This window comes from Acanthaster planci, unplaced genomic scaffold (assembly GCF_054643075.1).
Source record: "Acanthaster planci isolate LZ-2023a unplaced genomic scaffold, COTS_SCS Contig9, whole genome shotgun sequence".
NCBI classification, from domain to species: Eukaryota; Metazoa; Echinodermata; class Asteroidea; order Valvatida; family Acanthasteridae; genus Acanthaster; species Acanthaster planci.
In genome coordinates this window covers 201469-219609 of record NW_028257633.1, presented here as the reverse complement: position 1 = coordinate 219609, position 18141 = coordinate 201469, and the positions used below count along the sequence as shown (strand labels likewise).

At 42.3% G+C, this 18141-nt stretch overlaps 2 protein-coding genes across 5 annotated transcripts in view; both read left to right on the top strand.

Annotated features, from left to right (window-relative positions):
• Positions 1 to 43: 43 nt before the first annotated feature.
• Positions 44 to 10924, top strand: tomm20 (translocase of outer mitochondrial membrane 20). The gene is made up of 5 exons (XM_022235280.2): positions 44 to 279; positions 4956 to 5020; positions 6283 to 6364; positions 7158 to 7300; positions 8496 to 10924. The coding sequence occupies exons 1-5, from the start codon at positions 138 to 140 to the stop codon at positions 8577 to 8579; spliced, it is 516 nt and encodes a 171-aa protein (XP_022090972.1). The 5' UTR covers positions 44 to 137; the 3' UTR covers positions 8580 to 10924.
• A 3698-nt stretch (positions 10925 to 14622) lies between these two features.
• Positions 14623 to 18141, top strand: part of LOC147795522 (serine/threonine-protein phosphatase 2A 56 kDa regulatory subunit epsilon isoform-like) — a 57777-nt gene continuing 54258 nt past the window's right edge. Inside the window, exons 1-2 of one of the 4 annotated variants that reach the window (XM_087131714.1) lie at positions 14623 to 14849; positions 15007 to 15230. In XM_087131714.1, coding sequence (XP_086987840.1) covers positions 15089 to 15230 — 142 coding nt within the window. In that variant the 5' untranslated portion in view covers positions 14623 to 14849; positions 15007 to 15088. Of the gene's footprint in view, positions 15231 to 18141 lie in introns of all 4 variants that reach the window. The other 3 variants (XM_087131715.1, XM_087131713.1, XM_087131716.1) reach the window with 3 other exon arrangements.

Genomic DNA, 18141 nt, shown 5'->3' with positions numbered 1-18141 from the left:
ACTTGTGGTTACCAGCTTCGGTAAAAGTTCAAAGGTAACAAGGCAATTGTTCAACGCTGCTAAGGCCAGGGCTTCGTTCGTTCGTCAACCAACGTGCTCGGCCAGCGCCAGTAACAAGTACGAAAGTCGTACTGCACATGAAGTCTACCGGAAAAATGGTTTCAAAGACTGTAATTGGTATCGCAGCGGGGATAGCTGGAACTTTGTTCGTCGGTTACTGTATCTACTTTGACAGAAAGAGGAGAAGTGATCCTCAGTTCAGGCAGAAATTGAAAGAGAGTGAGTCGCACATTATACATGTAGTTTGTAGGCCTACCGTATACCGGGACCGGTGCATGGTGGCTGTAGGGTGTCAGGTCAACTCGACCGTTTGCCAACTCGACTCGAGTCAACTCGATTCTCGACCAACTCGACCGTCGACCAAGTCGACCGTTGTTCCTTCAACTGTAAAGGTTAACTCGAAACTTGACTCTTGACCAAATTGACTCTCGACCAACTCGACCATGCGAACGATGCAACGGGGACAGGGCATAGAAGGAACGCATTTTTCCTAGTTGTGGATTGCGCGTGTAATTCGTTTTACTGCACGTGATGTGATATAGCATGGGTACAGTGTGGTGACAGATTTCGGGGGTCGTGCGTGCGTCCTTCTCAAATTGGGAAAATTATTTTGAAGTATCTCATTGGCACAAGTTCAATTATTGATTGCATTTCAGTTGATTTCGTTGGTTCATTGAGCTGAAAGTAGCATCCATCATTTTCGCGATCCAGAACTGATCTGATCTTCAATTTTCCCCTTTTAATATCTATTTTTCAAGGAAAGGGTTTGTCTAATAAACCCATGTATCAATCATGCAGTCGAGTTTGCAAACGGTCGTGTTGGTAAATGGTCAAATTGACTCGACTTTGAAGTCGAGTTAGTCAACGGACGAGTTTGTTCAATGGTCGAGTTGGTTGACAGTTGAGTTGGTCAGGAGTCGAGTTTGCAAACAGTCGAGTTGACCTAGAACCAGGGCCTAGTAGCAGTAGTACTAGACCTAGTGGGTTTTGGAATCGGATTGTTGTGGTGAAATTATTCACTGGTGTGAGAAAGCTGTTAGTGTTACATCAAATGTTTCCCTGATTAATCCATCGGGCCTACCTCTTAAAAAGAGGGATAACAAAGTTTCAGAGCATAAGACAGAGTATTTTTGAATAAAAAAATGAGATTTTTGCTCACCAATTTCTTGCTTCCACCCCATTGACTGCCATTCAGTTTATCATTTGTTGAGCCCATCAATGACCACGCTACCCCTGTGGGGTCCAACGTCCGCCCCTCTACCATGAACACCATAGAAAATGAGCCTTTTTCACCATATGCTCTGCATGACGTTTAACAGGGCACGAACAAGGATTTTATTCTAGTTGTGTACCCATAGAAATGCTGCTCCATTTCCCCCAAGAGTTCTTTGTAACTCAAGTCTTCCCCAAATCAACTCGTTCCCTAGTCAAGTTGTCCCCCGTGTAAAGAACTACATCATAATCTTACTTGCGGCAATTTATTTTTGGGGGATATTTTCTTTCTTTTAAGTTTTTACAAAGGCAACTTATTTTTGGGGGGGATAATTTATTGTATTTTTTACTTATATTTTTACTGCAGTAATTTATTCGGGGTTATTAAATTTTTTTTGTACTTTTCAATTTTTTTCTGGGGTAAATTTATTTGTTTCTTTTTCTTTTATTTGGATTTTTTTCTATTTATTTTATTCAAGTTATTATTTTTATTTCATTTAATTAATAATCATTTACATGTATCAGACAGGACTGAATTATCTCTTTTGAAAGTACATGTATGTTGGCTCTGTTTGACGGTTTGATGATTCAGGCCCGGTTTGCCTAGAGCAATGGTCCAGTGAGATGCTTGCATTTGGCAAGGAGACCAGATGTCCTCAGCTCACCCGCTTGGTAGTGCTCCCACAGCAGAAACAGCAGCCCCTGCATTCTTCGAACATTCTTCTGATGATGACGGCGAAGCTTAGACTCCTTGACCAGGTGTATCTGCATCGTCACCAGAGAAGCTTCTTGATGGAGGAGCTTGATGGTAGTGTACAGGTGTATCTTGCTCCTTCCTGCCCAGCCATTAAGACGGCAGTGCTAGCCCTCTACATCATTATTTGTCCTGATGCGCCGCATAGAGACGAACAATTTGGCCGTGTTCCAGGTGGGATGCTTCAGCCATGTTGCGGAGATGTAGTCACACAGCTGATGCAGTGGTGCCAAGGTAGCTCTCAGCTACAGGTGGTAGCAGGTGGAAGGCCTCGGGGATGTGTTCTGCGGGTAGAAACATCAGAGACATCAACTTCCTGATGAAGTCGTTCACAGATGCATCTTTGGTGTAAGCTGCCTGCAGGCCCAGCTCTTGACACTTCCGCCAGACAGCCTGGGTCCAATGCTAGAGACAGCCGTGAATGTGCACGTCACCAAAGACGGATCTCACTGCCTCCCAGATTTGAAGTCCACGGCCACTTCACGGAGACTGCTTGCGTGCAAAGGAAGCTGTTGCTGTAGCGCCCGTAGCACCTGCAATGGATAGAAAGTTAAAGAAAAATATAAGAGAAAAGAACTTGTTAAATTATTTCTTCAATTACATGTATAACAAGGAAATAAATGAACAGAAAAATTGACTCAACAATCATTACCATTATTATTCTTTAAGATAATTAAAGAAAACGAAAAGAGAAAAGAATTAACTTGTTAACTTATTTCTCCACCAATGAAAAGAGTAATTGGCTCAATAATATTACCATTATTCCCCTTTTATAAGAAAACTAAATAATAGTACTATATAATAATAACAACAATAACACCAAAACTGAAAAATGACCTACCTTTTTGTAGTCTTTTTTGGTCCGTCTTAACATCATAACAAATGCCAGAGGCACCTGCTTGATGTCACCCGCATCTCCCTTGATGAATGCATGGATGGAAAACAGCTGGCTGAAGGAACGCCGCACTAGCTTGAAGGTTCCATCCATGTACCAGGTGTTGGCACCATCGAGGACAGCAGCTTGCTCGTCGGTGAAGAACATAAGGTGTCTTGCCTCACTGACCAGGATGTCCTTTCGGAGGAAGTTGCTTGGAATGTGGCTGTCCACGATGTCGAAGGAAAGATACTTCAGCTCTGGGGGCCGCTGACCTTGAGGGGTCGGGTTTGTGGTGTGTTTCAGCAGCAACAGGTCGGGACAGCTGGAAGAAAACCCAGTGCCCTTTTCCACCAGAACTTCTTCTACAACCATACTGGCGGAGCAGGAAAGGTCGCACTGGGCCACCTCTTTCACCTTGGCAACAACTTCCACCGCTGTGCCTTTACCTGGCCATGCTGGGTGTACACGTATGTGGTGGGAGTGAACACCGAAGTCGAACCGCCTCCCTCACTGTAAAACTGTGACAGGGTATCGGTAGGACTTGCTCTCAATGCTGCACAGCCAGGTTATGCTGGTGGGGCTTGTCTTCTTCCAGGCATAAGTGTAGCCATGGTTGTCAACAAGCAGTGCCTTCCCTCGTTAAGACCCACCCTCCACCACTGGGAAGTCGGTGGTGTCTTCACCGAGTGGGACATCAGCGGGGAGGGTTGCGTCAGGAAGGGGTGTCTCCTCGGGTGGAGATGGGATGTCAAATGGTGTAGTGATGTGGAAGTGTCTTCGCTGCCGCCCTCCCTAGGTTCCTCTGGAATGAGAGAGGAAGCCGAAGCTGGACAGGAGGCACACTCGTTGCACACCCACACCTCGAGGAGCAAAGGATCCTGCGTGATCCGCCGGTACTCTTCGGAAGAAAACCCGGTGTCACACGCCCGATGCTGCCAGTGCTCACACTGGTCACACTGGAAGGCGTGCAGTAACAACACTGGAACATACGACTCAGGAAGCCATCGCTCTTTGGATGCAGATAGGTTTTGGAATCTTGACTTGACTGGACTTGACTTGATAGCTTGGATCTTCAAGGCTTGGCTTGATTTCCATGTTTAGCACCATTGGATTAACTGTAATCACACTTTATAGACTTTGACAGGATTCTGGGTGGATTACAGCCAACCAATGAAATTACAGACGAATTGAGGGTGAAAATGAGCCTAGAGAAATTTCCATGACAAGTATAGAGCATCCCAATACAGAGCTTCCCCAGCTCAGTTGTCGGCTTGTGCGCCACATCTAAAGCTGCCGTGAAACACTGCCTTCGTAGGTGAAACGTCAAAAGGGTGGCCGTGTGCATTGAGCCTTGCGGCTCGGTCAAAGGTTGTGGCTGAATTTGGAGCCCTCATAAACACCACTGATGCAGAACCCCAATTATGCCCTAATTGATCTATAAGCAACAATTACAAGTAACTTCCTTTTCCAAGAGCTTTATTTCAAAATACAACTTTAATACAATCTTTACAAAACTTCCTTCACTATACACTCTAAAACAACCCAGTCAAAATGTTAACAGATTTCCTAGTAATTCAAAATATCAAAATATATCCAAGAATTCCAGCCTCACTTGGCCACGAAGGCCACCTGCCAAACCGCAAATTCGTGCTCTGCATGCTTTGAATTACACAGCGAAAAGGCTGATTGTTTGGTGGCATTTTCGGTGGCTCTACTCACGCTTCCACATTCCCGTTGCCTCTTTTCAAAGTGGGGACTATTGTGAAGCTGGTGATTATGATGCAAATTTGGTCTTTTCATTTCTGGGCTACACACAAAGGCCAATCACCATATATATAAGAGCCATGGTCTGCCTTCTTTCACCGTGTTTGCTCAAGTGTGGGCCGAGAATAAAGCTGAAAAGCGGGCTAAGGATCTCAATTTTTACGGCGGCTCTAGCCCCTTCCCAGCGCGAAGGGGTTAAAGGAACCTGCACTCTACAGTGATGGAAAATGTACACGTTGTCTGTCTTTTCCATCAGTGGTAATTTTTGTTTCCCACTTGTTTATCCAGGAAGAGAGAAACAGAAGAGTAAACAGAAACAGAAAGATGGCTCTTCCTCCACCATGAACATGCAGGTAAACACAAAAGCCTTCTGTACTTCATTATCATCCGTGTGTCATCTGTTCATTGTGGCAAAGGCTTAACAAATATCTGGGTTACAGTTCGATCCAGCCGAATCACAGTAGTGCCCCACCAAGAGTTTGCAACGTGTTGGCCAATCACAACACGCGAAATCTGTTGACCCCTCCCAAATGCGCATTGGGTCGACAGATTTCGTGCATTAAGATTGGCCAATGCGTTGCAAACTCTTGGAGTCACACTATTGTGAATGGCCCGTATTGGAAGCGCAGTACAGTATCACTATGCTGAACAATTTGGTGTATGAAACGTTCCCCGCAGCTCCCAAATTTCTTGGACATTTTGACCAAACATTGAAAATTTGCCTTAACCCTAAGAGAGCTTGGGGGGGTTTGGGGGTTGGACAGGGCCAAATCCACCCCCCCCTACATTTTTCCAATGTCTCCAATATTTTCTGAAATGTTTCAAAGTACATGTAACTCTTTGCTGTCATTTTGACACCAATGTTGTCAGGATTAACCATACCATTCTTGTGCTGTGCCAATTGTTCTAAGACAGGTCAGCCAAAAAGGTATACATGTACCTTTCCCCACTGTGGTGCTTAGTACACACACGCATGTAGCCTTGAACTTCAAATGATCATAACAACAGAACCATTTGATTGACTTCAAACTTCTCATCTTCATGTCAAGTATCGAGTGTTACAGCCAAGTTCTTTGGAGAGGGGGAGTGGAATCCATCCCCAACCTGCTGTGAGATTAACCAAAATAACTTGGCTCTTTTATGGTTTTATTGAAGAAATTTATCTCAAACCTGAAGATAGTGACTCACAAGAAAAGGAAAATCTTACAAAGGAAAAACATTTTGCGCGGACCCTCTTGTGCTCATTATAGCAGCAAATACATGTACACTGTACTTGCATTATAATATAAGGCATTATAATATAAGTCTTACTTTTGGTAAGAGATCAATCCATTCTGTCTGTTCAAAATTAAAGAAGTACGGTACCTGTATGTGTATGTGAATCAGTAACAAGAAAAGTTCTAGTTTAGAACAACAAAGATGATTCACACAATTGGACTGCTGTGCATTGCAGTACATTGTATTTTTGGTGTTCCTACTCAGGTGCCAGCCGTATTCCTGACATTTTTATTGCATGCAATATTGAACAAAAACATATGTGAGACCGCACAGACTCAATGGCTTAAACATTTTCATTGCTGTTGTAATGTATACTGCATCTGTGTTTCCTAAACAGCTACCGAATATGGCAGACCCTCAGCAGGTTCAGCAGTACTTCTTGACACAAGTCCAGCGTGGAGAAGAGCTCCTGGCACAAGGTGAGTGGAAAGCTTTTCCATATGCCCTCTTAAATGTAAATAAGCTTTGAAAAATCCGAAAGATACTTCCAATTTCCACCTGAAAATCTGGTCATTTAAATATGGATTGTGAAATACACAGCACTACTAAGAAAAAGAAGAAAATTGCGTTTAAGACGTGATGTTACCTATTGTTTTTTCACTGTGTCTAAGTTTAATGGTTACTTACAAAGAAACTCAACAAGTGACTATTGAAGAGTCTTTGATGTCAGTCACAGGTCATGTACTAATGGACATGTCAGTTATTATGATTGAGATGTCATTATCAGTCTTCTAGAAACTAATTGGCAGCCCACGCGCCTTTCTAGCGTTTCACTTTTATGGAGGTCATAAGCAACACATGGCATTTTGCATCCAGATTGGATAAATGGATTACACATATCCAAGGTCCACTTTCTTGAGCAGATATTCACATAAGCAGCCGTTGCTGATCCATAATTCTTTATACTTTGGGAAAATGGATTTATGGACCTTCAAGTCCAAAACTTTCTGAACAATCAGAATTTCCAGTGCGGCAACGGCGGTGTATACTGGTAGCACCCGGCTGGTATCACCATGCAGTCATATGATGAACACAGGATAACGCCTGCTTCCAAAAGTGGTCAATATACACTAGTAAAGGCTAACCGTGGATCCAACATATGTGCAGCCTATGCAGTGTGTGTGACGTATCATTGTGTCAAAACTGCTTTTAGCAGTTTGTAGTTGTGACATTACCAGTGATGTACATGTACGGGTAATATTTATTTGACAGGTGACCTGGATAATGGCACTGAGTGTCTGTGCCATGCTGTATCGGTCTGTGGCCAGCCTGCCCATCTGCTGGAGGTGTTGCAGAGGACGCTCCCCCTACCAGTCTACAACCTGCTTGTAGAGAAGCTACCAGCCGTCAATGATGTACGTAGAGACCAGTCCTTTTAATACCAGTGGAAGAGATGGTTCTTGACCGCTCAGAAATGATTTGTCATTTTTAATAGAGCAAATTGTAGATTTGAAGAAGGTGGGGAAGGAAAACCCAAAGAGTTGCAATGAAGCACAAACCTTCATAAAGGAAGGGCTGGAATTCTCTGCAGATTAATTAGGGAATAAACATGTGCTTGACCGGTCTTAAACATGCATTTCAGACTAGCTAAGGAGAATGGACATAACTAATGCCCAAGCTGCTGGTGAGGGCTTTATCAGCATTTGGTCTCCTGAACCAGCCTTAAATATTAGTTTAAGACCGGCCAAGCACATATTTATTCCCATTCATGAATACCTTTTGAGTCAGAAAGTCAAAAAAGTCAATAAGATTGATTTCCAATGATTTTGTTGCAGAATTTTACTTTCATTTTCCTGAGCAACCCCATCCAGTTTATTTTATAGTTGTCCTAAAGAATCTCCTTATATGGACTTGGCATGCGCTTAGCGAGCCACATGCACACAGACTCTTGACCAATCAGAATTGATTAAACTGTCTTGTATCCAGGGGCCAGTGCGTGATTTATGCAGCAGGCATTATCACTTCTCAGTAGGCATGATCAGATGTTAATACACAGTCAAGTTGCACATTTTGTATAGGGAGATTGAGGTATTGACGAATGGTGTTCAATTGTTAAGTGTCTGCAAATTATGGAGAAAATATTGTATGTTTGTTTCATCTTCTGATGATGACATAATCACATGCGTGCATAAATGTAAAACAAGTGGATGAAGACCTCTTTACACCATTATAACGATCAATATCGTATGTAAGGCTAAACTTCGGATCTGAGATTATTTTTGAAATAAAAAACCATTGGTCGTGATCATTCATCGCCCGTTGCTCCCCAGTATTCACAAGTTAAATGAGTGGGTCTCTAGAGTTGTTTTCATTTTACACCCAAAAAAGGGTAGTGTGGCCCCGTGGTAATGGTTTTTGACTCTTGATCAGAAGATGAGGGGATGGAATCCAGGGGGCTGTGTATTTCTTGTGTCCCTTGGGAAGCCACTGTTCCCCTCATTGCCTCTTCCCTCCCAGATTTATAAATGCATAGGATTAATGGATCGTACGATTCCTGTCCCAGTCATCTAGATCGTGAGTTTCTACTTTTTTGTCTCTTTTTCCCTCCAGAAAGTATCAACGGCAATAGCGGCAGCAGCAGCATCAGGTATGGGCGGGGCATCAAGCGCCCTTGTGGAGGAGGAACTTGAGTAGTGCAACATTGGCCATTACCAGACTCGGAATGCTGAGACTGTTTATGAACTCGGCCTGTTTATGGCTAGAAAACACTCTCTTTCCCCCAAGAACAGCCAGGGAATGCCGGGTGTTCCTACACTGTTTCCATTAGGAACAGCCGAGGAATGCCAGGTGTTTGGGCACTGTTCCCATTAGGAACAGCCTGGGAATGCCAGTTGTTCCTACACTGTTTCCATTAGGAACAGCCAAGGAATGCCAGGTGTGCCTGGACTGTTTCCACTAGGAACAGCCATGGATGCCAGGTGTTCCTGCACTGTTCCCATTAGGAACAGCCAAGGATCCCGGATGTTCATTTATTGTTTCCATTTTGAACATGCAGGGAATGTCTAGATCTTTCTGTCTCTGTCCCGGTTAGAACAGCCGTAGAATATGAGGTGGTCCTACTCTGTATAAGTATCTCTCTTGGAACGTTGGTGTTTGTACTCCCATGAAATCATGCCTACCACATGCCATACCTAGGAGTTCTATCCCAGTTATGTAGTATAGTTGTAGTCACTGTCATTATGAGCCACCAAAAAAAAACATGAATGCTAACTATGTACAGTTCCCGAATAATCACACACACAAAAATGGTTGGCTTATTTCTGTATCCGCTTTGAATCGTCAAATTCTCATGGTGAACAAATCCCTTGCCATGAAAAGGACTTTCTGATCTCAAGTAGCATTTCACTGTCCTTTCTGAAATCAACAGTGTGGGCATTTGAAATACAGCAAACTGTGAATTCCTTTTGTTTGGAGATTTAAATCAGTAAGATTGCAACATGGAGTATGCACGAATAAACCATGTGTATACATATGAATGAACGTTTTAAGTGCATGTAATGTACTCTGCATTGTGAGGATATGACACACAAGTGGTGTGGGTGTTTCTATTCTAGCAATAATATAAATTATCAGATGTGAAGTCGTATGACTTCTTTGTCCACGTAACAGTGTTGACCCATCTTAAGCCTTTTTGCATGCTTGCGTTTTTGTATTCAAACTGCACTGCAAGTTCATTTTACAAGGACCAACTTGTGATGGCCACTTTGTAGAAATATTAAACAAGTGTTGTAGTTAAGACCATCACAAGACCAGACAAGAGACAAGATGCAAGACCATTCATAAGAAGAGCTTCAAACTTAGTCATAGGTGACAGGGTGACCATTGACAAAGGAATTCTTTGGTTGCAGCTCATTTGATTAACCCCCGACACGTATTCAGACTGGAGGTCATGTGAAGGTCTCAAGAGGTCTCAGCTACAACACTTATATTGAACTTCATCAAAGACCACCGATCCTTAAGGGGTGATACACGAAGTAACAAACACATCAGCTTTGTATATGCAAAAAAACATTGTAAGAGGACTGCCCCTTCAGGCCTTCCAATTCCTCATAAGTAAACCTTTTAGAAAGATAGTTATTTTAAGTCCCATATTTCCATGTGCTTGTTCCTTAACATTGAAGGTCAGCCTTCCCCACATACCTTGTCACACAGATTATAAACGTTTACTGTCTAGTGGAGTAGATGAACATAAAGAACCTGTCTTGTCTGTGAGTTGTTTTTTCATCCTTTTGGTCTGGTAGTACAGCTTAGCTCAGCAGCCTTCTTTTGAGGTTATTGCCTAACCTGAAAGAGTGTGGCTGTTGTTGGGTTTTAATCATAGGTAACCATTCTGGTCAGATGAAGCAAAACACAAAAAGTAAAGTTTGCGTGAGGTTTCACCAGAGAAACTCAGAATACTCATCATAAATTGATGTTTGCCATCAACATGAAATTAATCTTATGTACCACATTTCCAACAGAAGTGTTTCATTTATATTTTAAGTTGAACTTGCAAAATGGGCAGCAACTTTAACATTGAAAGAGCAATGGTGGCAGTTGATTTACTGTCAAATACACAGAGAGAGATAGTCGACTTGCATTTCAACCCTTGCAGAATTTTTTTCAAAGGCAATAACACAAAGAATGTAAGCTGTCTAGGATAAAAGCCACTCTATCAGGTCCAAGAAACAGGTTTCAGATGTTGACCCATGGCAGTAAAGGTTGTGTATGAAAGGACGGCATGAATACCATGGACTATACCTGTCCAAACGCCTAAGCATTTTAACCATGCAGTAAATGCTAAATGTAATTTGTAATTCATGTACTGTGCCATTATATTGTAACCAATACAGGTAAACATTTTGGTCGATAATTTTGTCAAATACATGTACATGTATATATCTTTACTGAAAGTTATCCACATACATGTTTGTTACTGTAAACTCCAAATTCAAAATAGTTTTGAAACGGGCGTAAATAAAACTGATACATGTAAACAATTGCTGTGTGGATATTGACAAACTTTGTTTTCAAACTTGAATGTCACCTATTAATTGAGGCAAAAATTGGTATTTTCTAGGTTATGAAATACAAATACTCCGTTGGAACTTTTTTTGATGAATAAGTGGAAGACGAGACCCTATCCGACTACTCGCCTCTAAAAATAAAGCATACTGTTAAAGCACCCTAGTAATGTACACTGCCACTGTATAAGTCTAAGTACTGAAAAATATAATGGGCACCCTGAACAAGGCCACAGATGTAGTATCACGTGGGGGTAGGGGGCACGAAAGCAGGAAAAGAGGTGCTTTCGGTCGAGTTGGTTTGCGTAGTGTAAGGAAAAGGATTATTAGGGATGTCTGTAGTTATAATCTTACATTTTTTTCAGTCAGTTTCCTGTGTGAAGAGATCAATTCAGGAAAGTTACTTAATTTACTGTCCAAACTCGTAGCCTTGGAAAATGCTTACTTTAACGCGTTATCGAATTGAGTCTCACTTCGCCTGCCACCCATTTCGCAAAAATGATGACAAACCACTTCCAGTTCCAAATTTGGCATTTTGGTGTAAAGAACTCATTCATCAACAGTGGCACTGGCGGCGGAAGTGCGGGGGGGGGCAGTGCTCCTCACGTTTTCAACTGGGGGTTGCCCCCCCCCCATATTTTGCAAGTCCTATAGTTGTGGGTGAGGCTCGATGGATTGAGCTTTTAATGGCTGGTGCCTGATGGTCTAACAACTGCCCCCCCCCTTCGAAAATCGTTCCGCCGCCGGTGAACGGTGGTGATAGTCGGATTGGGGCATCTTGAAGAAGATCCACATCAAATTGGGGTGCTCTTTAAAAAAACACTGAAGTACAAATAGTCCTTCATTAAATCAGCCTGGTTATCTGCCCTCAAAGTAATGTTTCGTTTGCTCTATGGGACTTTTTCACAGTTACTTGTGTAATATTTTGAGCAAAGTTATCAGCTGCCTCCCAAAGGAACATTATTCTGCCACTTAGAAACGAAAAATATAATAATGTATTTATAAATTTGGCCCTCTCTGTGGAATCAGCATCTTCCTGTCCTTTTTTTAAACATTATTGTTTTACGCCTCGAAACCGCAGTGGCATACCAAACAACGAGCGTTCCGTGTCGTTTATTTCAAGTACTCAAGAAAGCAATTTGGATTGTTGATATTTGGTACCATAGAAACCATGCCCACTTTAAGGGAAGAACTGTACAAAACTGACTATTTTGGGCTTAGGTGCTATGGCAACATGTAATCCAATGGCCGCTTCTGCAGCCTTAAAATAAACAAATGTACGCTTCAAAAACCCCAAAAATGTTTTGCTTTCCATCATCTTAAAAATATCACGAGGATCGTTGTTCGAAAGATATGGAGACGTTACCCGCCAAACAGCTAGCGATATCTGATACAGGGAGGGAACAAATATGTACTCTGGTCCTGACTTCCCACCCCGGCAAGCTCGGTTGTCGAGTTGTTACGTCTGCATTGTAAGCAGGAGGTCGTGGGTTTGAGCCTCAACGTAGTAAAGTTTGTGAGTTTTTCGCAAGCTTTAAGGCAATTGTACATTGAGTGTATTTTATATATACGTCAGTGTAAGACAAAAAACCCATTATGAAAGGGAAACAAATTATTCCTTTTACTTTCAACGAACTTTTCCTCCCTTATATTAATGCACTGTCTATTCCACTTATTTCAAATTTGTATCGCTATATCACTTTATTATACATGTAATCTGTATCATTTCACTTTGTATTGGTTTATTAGAAAGTTGGAAAAGGTCTATTGGAATTCCATTATTGCTCGAGGTTTTTGTAGGGAGAGCATTCATCGGCAGCAAATTGACGGACAACGGTGACACCAGCAAACTGGTACGTTCTACCTCCTTTCATTCTTTTTACCCCTGGTTTATTTCCTCCCCTTCCTTATTTATTTTATTTCTGAGGGGGTGGGTGGACGAGGGAAACCGCCCACTCGCAGCACCATTATGGCACTCTCAGTAATGCGTGTAGGGCCTATGTAAGATAGCTTTTTTCTGACTGCATGTTAAGGATAATAATGCGTGATTTTACTTGATATAGGTTGCAGTTGAGGATATCATTAGACAAATTCAAGAGGAAAGTCACGAGTAAGTCACACAAGGCAGTGTACCAGTCTTGTGGGGAAAGGATGCAGATTCCCAATAGAGGACTCAGTGAAGACAACCGGATGAAACACAACAGAGTTACACCTTCTTGCGTTCTCGTCCTTGGGGGCCCATCGCCACGACCGCCGCCGGCATTGTCACACCTACTGTCGTCAGTCACCATCATTACTATCTCAGTCACCAATTTGCTTCATTGAATTATGACGTGACAACTGAGGAATTTTTTCAGTCACTCACTTCATCACCAGATGCCACTGCTTCCCTTCTCTCCCATTGCCTTATTGCAAGGCTGATGCGACTCGGGAAACTGGACTTACAATGAGGGGAAAGTGCATTTCCCGACGGTTACTACGGAAAGCCGGAATGGGCCAATAAGGGATAGGATGTGCACTTATTTTTGAACTGCGCCTGAATATTTTGGCATCATTTTCTGTTGGCCCAATTTTGTTATCTAGAAGATTATGTGATGGCTGCCAGAAAAAAAGATTATGTGGTGGCTGCTCGATAATAAATGACAGCCGCCAGAAAATGGTGCTGAAAGATATTATTGGAGCTCTGTACACAATAGGTCACATCCTTGGCACTCTCCAGTTTCCTCAACGTTGGGCCGACTTCTAAATTTCAAATGTACTTCACTGCGGCTAGAATGTACCCACCAGTCGATGGTAGGCAGCTGGAAGTTCCCGTAGGGTCGTGTGTAATTTCAGGCTGCAGCCAATTGATTCGAACGCGGCCTTGTTTTCTGGCGGGCGGGGGGTATGAAACGAGACTTGTAAATGAGGGCGCACTTCATGTTAGTTCTGGTACTTTTTTAAAATACGTACTTTAAAAAAATGCACTTAATTAATCATGTACAATTGAACGCCATCGAATTATGAAGCCTAAAACATCCACCACATCATCGGTTGAAGTTCATACATATCTTGACAAAAAGCTCAATCTCGCTGAAGGCCAAAGACTTGCTTTTTTTGCACCCCCATGGTTCACGCAACATGATGACGCGCGCGGTAAGAAATTTCCACTTTCTAACTTTTCATTCAGTGTTGACAAAGATGTAACAAAACAAAATCTTGAAACTAAATGTCTAATATCTTCACGGTAGTAGAGAAATCATGACTTTAAGATTAACCTGCAATGAAAGAAAAATTAAGCGTCACATTTTACACCTCTTAACTTGTAACGTTGAAAAAGGAGAGAAAAAGAAGCCAAGAACATGAAACGCACATGCAACTTCATAACTGAAACGCCATGTGTTGTTCATTCAGGCAAACAGAAAGAAAAAACTGGGTTCCAGACCATTCGTTGGATGATTAGTGACGAGATAAATGAACCAATACACACGCCTCAATGAAATCAGCTGAACTAACACCTAAGTGCTTGCGCAGGGTAGGCGCACGGCCTAGGTGGGGTATGTTTTCCATGCTTGGGACAGTTTGTGTACATTATTTTTGTCCAGATAATGACCTCTGTACCGATGACGTCATGAATACCGCTATCATCCGGGAGTTTCCTGCCTTTCAACCAATCATACAGCTGCATTTTCGTCACATGGTATGACCTCACGGCCAACAGATAGCAACACAAACTCTACAGCTCCACCATGTCCATGTAAAAATATGCAGAAACAAGAACTAATTTCAAGCATTTTCGTAAAAATACCATTCCTTATGCTCTTTAGTTAAGTCCCGTGCACTTGTAGAGTTTTTAAAATTCGGAATGTTCCTACTTGGAGCTGGATCTGATGCTGAGGATTTTTGACACGGATGAACCTGAGTAACGTTGTCATTTCTTGTCCGTAGAGTACTGTCGAATATCGGGTGTATTCTTGTTCCATTGCATTTGTATTACCATGCTGTTGAGTTGACACTGACATACTGTGTGCGTGTTCGTGTATTGGAATGCGGGTTTGATGGTTTTGACGGTTTACCAGATCCAGGCAATTGGAGATAAGTCGGCCAATGGTGTCACAATTAGCAAGCAGCTAACCCCACACCAGTCGTAGTGAAAAAACAATGTCAGCTGGGCCAGCAGTGGACAAAATCGACCCCTTCACAAAAAAGTCAATGCGAAAGGGGAAACAGAAAAAGTCACAAGGCTCATCGAAATATCGGTCGAAGAACAGCATAGAACTGCAGCCTCTGGCTTTAATAAAGGGTAAGATAAATTTTGAGTTATTGTCCCTTGACAAAGTGTAGGGATGACGTTGTAGGGATTATAATTTCCATGAACCGATCCTGAAGTTTGTTTAAACCATGTCTTTTGGGAAGCCATTTACTTCCCGTGTTGTATAAGAGCCAAGAATTATCAGTTGACTATGTTATGCCCCAACTACAGTATCAGTCCCAACTATGGGGCAGTGCGAACATCTAGGAGTGTCACAAATATACGGGTAGCAACTACACCGCACCGGTGAAAACAACTGCAACGAGCGGTTGCGTACTGATCAAAGAAAAGATTGTATAACCCGATCCTCAGACTGGCAGCGCAGTACCTGTCATTTTGCGAGAATCCCGGATGTCCATGCTGCCCCATAATTGGGACCGACCCAACTATAGTGGGGCCCATCCCAACTAGAGGGGAAGAATTCCATATACGAAGTCCACTGTAATATCGCGTAATTACTACAAAAGTATCCTTACTTTGATCGCTGAATGAAGACGATTCCAATAGGCATTGAAGAGCTGAACATCATAGGACAGAAATGTGGAGTTTTGGGCACACTTTTGGAGCTACACATGGACCAGGTTTACATCGACAGGCGGCCATCTTTGCTTCTGAAGAACATGGCGAATGCGCACGACGTGTGCGCATGAACCGAATCATATCCGGAAGGGGTTGGGCTGCCACAAGCATTGAGGTAATTTTATGCATGAATCCGCAACACGAGGAGTGCAGAGGGCCGTCATCTGTCTGGATGGATCTACACAGTTCACGAGGTGCCGCGCAATGTGCCCTACTGTACATGTACAATTTTTACTTGGGGGAAAATAGTGCGTGTTTTGCGACAATTTTTAAGTTGGAGGATTTGGTTAGAAGGAAAAATGGGCCCAATTTCTTTTACAGACAGTTTGTAAGTTGGACGATTTGTTTAGAAGGAAAAAAGGGCCAAATTTCAGTCTTTTAGAGAGTGCTTGTCAGTTGGAGGAGTTTTTTTCTATATTTATAGAGAGGGAAGGGGAAAAGGGAGCTGAAACCTGTCTTTAGATTATTGTGTGGCTATCTGCGCTCTAAAATGTGAGGGTAGGCTTGTACAGGAGAAGAACATCCTTAAGGATTTGATTGAAGTGATCTACTCCTGCATGTCGGCAGCGCCACATGTATTCGGCCAGGTAGAACCCAAACTGGTCGCTTCCACTGTATGGTGTGGATAGTCACCTCTGTCACCAATTGCGCGACTCCAATTCTCGCTCATAGTGCATGTATTGCTAATGGATGAAGCAACACTCCACCTAGCCTGAGTTCTTATACAGTATTGGACTGAAATTCCTTCTTTCGTACGGCCGACTGCATTTCTACTTGTTCTTTCTCTCTTGGTTTACATAATACGACGTACGGAGATAACTCACGTCATACAGTCAATTGTGCTCAGACATGTACCTTACCTAGTTGATTTCCTTTGGCACAACCTACTTATATTAACAACGGATAGCCACATTTATTAATATTTAAATATTCTAATTTATACAAATATTCGTGAATAATTACATATTCAGTTTCATAAATATTTAATTTTTTAAATATTCATCTTGACCTCATCTTGACCTCTCCTTAATTCAACCGTAACTTTATATGGAACATATCGACTTTCTCCGGCAACAAGCGCTCGTGTGGCGTGGTCAGTTAGACTGCTGTATTTCTATACCTAACAGTTCTCTTCATTGCAGGTTCGCTTCCCCTTTACGACACAATTTGGATTAAATGTCTTAAATGTGTATACTAACTGTAATAATCCTTGTACTAATGACAGGAAAACTGTGGAGAAATAAAAGGACGGGATAGTGAAGGAAAGAGGAAACGGTAGAGGATATAGTAGGGAAAAAAAGAACGGCAAAAGGACTCACTTTTTTGCCGTTTTATTGCGTGGGGCCCCTTCTTTTTAAACCTGTCCCCCTAAGTTACTGAACCCCCTTTCACATCTCTATCCCCCAAAAATAAATGTCGCCCCTTTTTAAATCTGTCCTGGAGCAAAAATTTCTCCTAAAAAGTGAACTTCGTATATGGAATTCTTTCCAACTAGAGTGCTGTACATGTAGTTGGGCCAGCCCAACTACAGCACAGAGGTCCAGTGTACATGTGCCAAGCATAAGCCAAAGTCATAATGTTTATAATGTAATGTAACTTAGATAGAATTATGTCAAGTGTTGGATGCATAAACTTGGATAAGGTTGAGAAATTTTCTACAGAAATTGGTCAATAATAGGCGGGCCAGCCCAACTGCAGCACTACAATTGGGACTGTCCCAGCTATAGTTGGGACAGATGCTATAGTTAGGGCGTAACGACTACATAATACTATGGGCTAATAAGGTATAAAAATTTTCCATTTGAAATGAGCTTTTGTTTAGTGATTAAGAACACGTGCATAAATTAGAATTGTTACTCCCTAACTATATGTGTAGCGTCTGGCCCAACTATATTTCCAACACTCCCAACCAGAGTGCTGTGGCAAATTTCTATATATAAAATTTCTCATGCTTCTCCCACATGTCCTTGTGCAGCTCACACCTGACACATTTCCTTCAAAATCTGGCACTTCTTTTGTGAGAGACTGTCTGTGACATGAATAAAAACTTGTTTCTGCAAGCACGAGTTGTGTTTGTAAACAAAATGACTTTGGCACATAGCACATTTATACACTGCACCTTTGTGTTGTAGTTGGGCCGGCCCCAACTCCTGTTGCACTATAGCTTGGATGGGCACAACTATAATTGGGGCTGAAGGCCTGGTTGGCATAGTTGGGGCTAAACAGTTCACCAGCCAGGTTCGAATCCCAGAAGAGCACACCTTCTTGATTTTGTTTTTCCCGCAAAAAATAAAGTTGCAATAATATTTTCATATATTTTCAT

Excerpts from the sequence above, each read along its gene's own strand:
- tomm20 (XM_022235280.2), top strand. The coding sequence starts at position 138 with ATGAAGTCTACCGGAAAAATGGTTTCAAAGACTGTAATTGGTATCGCA. Across the intron at positions 280-4,955 it reads CAGGCAGAAATTGAAAGAGA|GAAGAGAGAAACAGAAGAGT; the intron begins GTGAGTCGCACA and ends TTGTTTATCCAG. Across the intron at positions 7,301-8,495 it reads AGCTACCAGCCGTCAATGAT|AAAGTATCAACGGCAATAGC; the intron begins GTACGTAGAGAC and ends TTTTCCCTCCAG.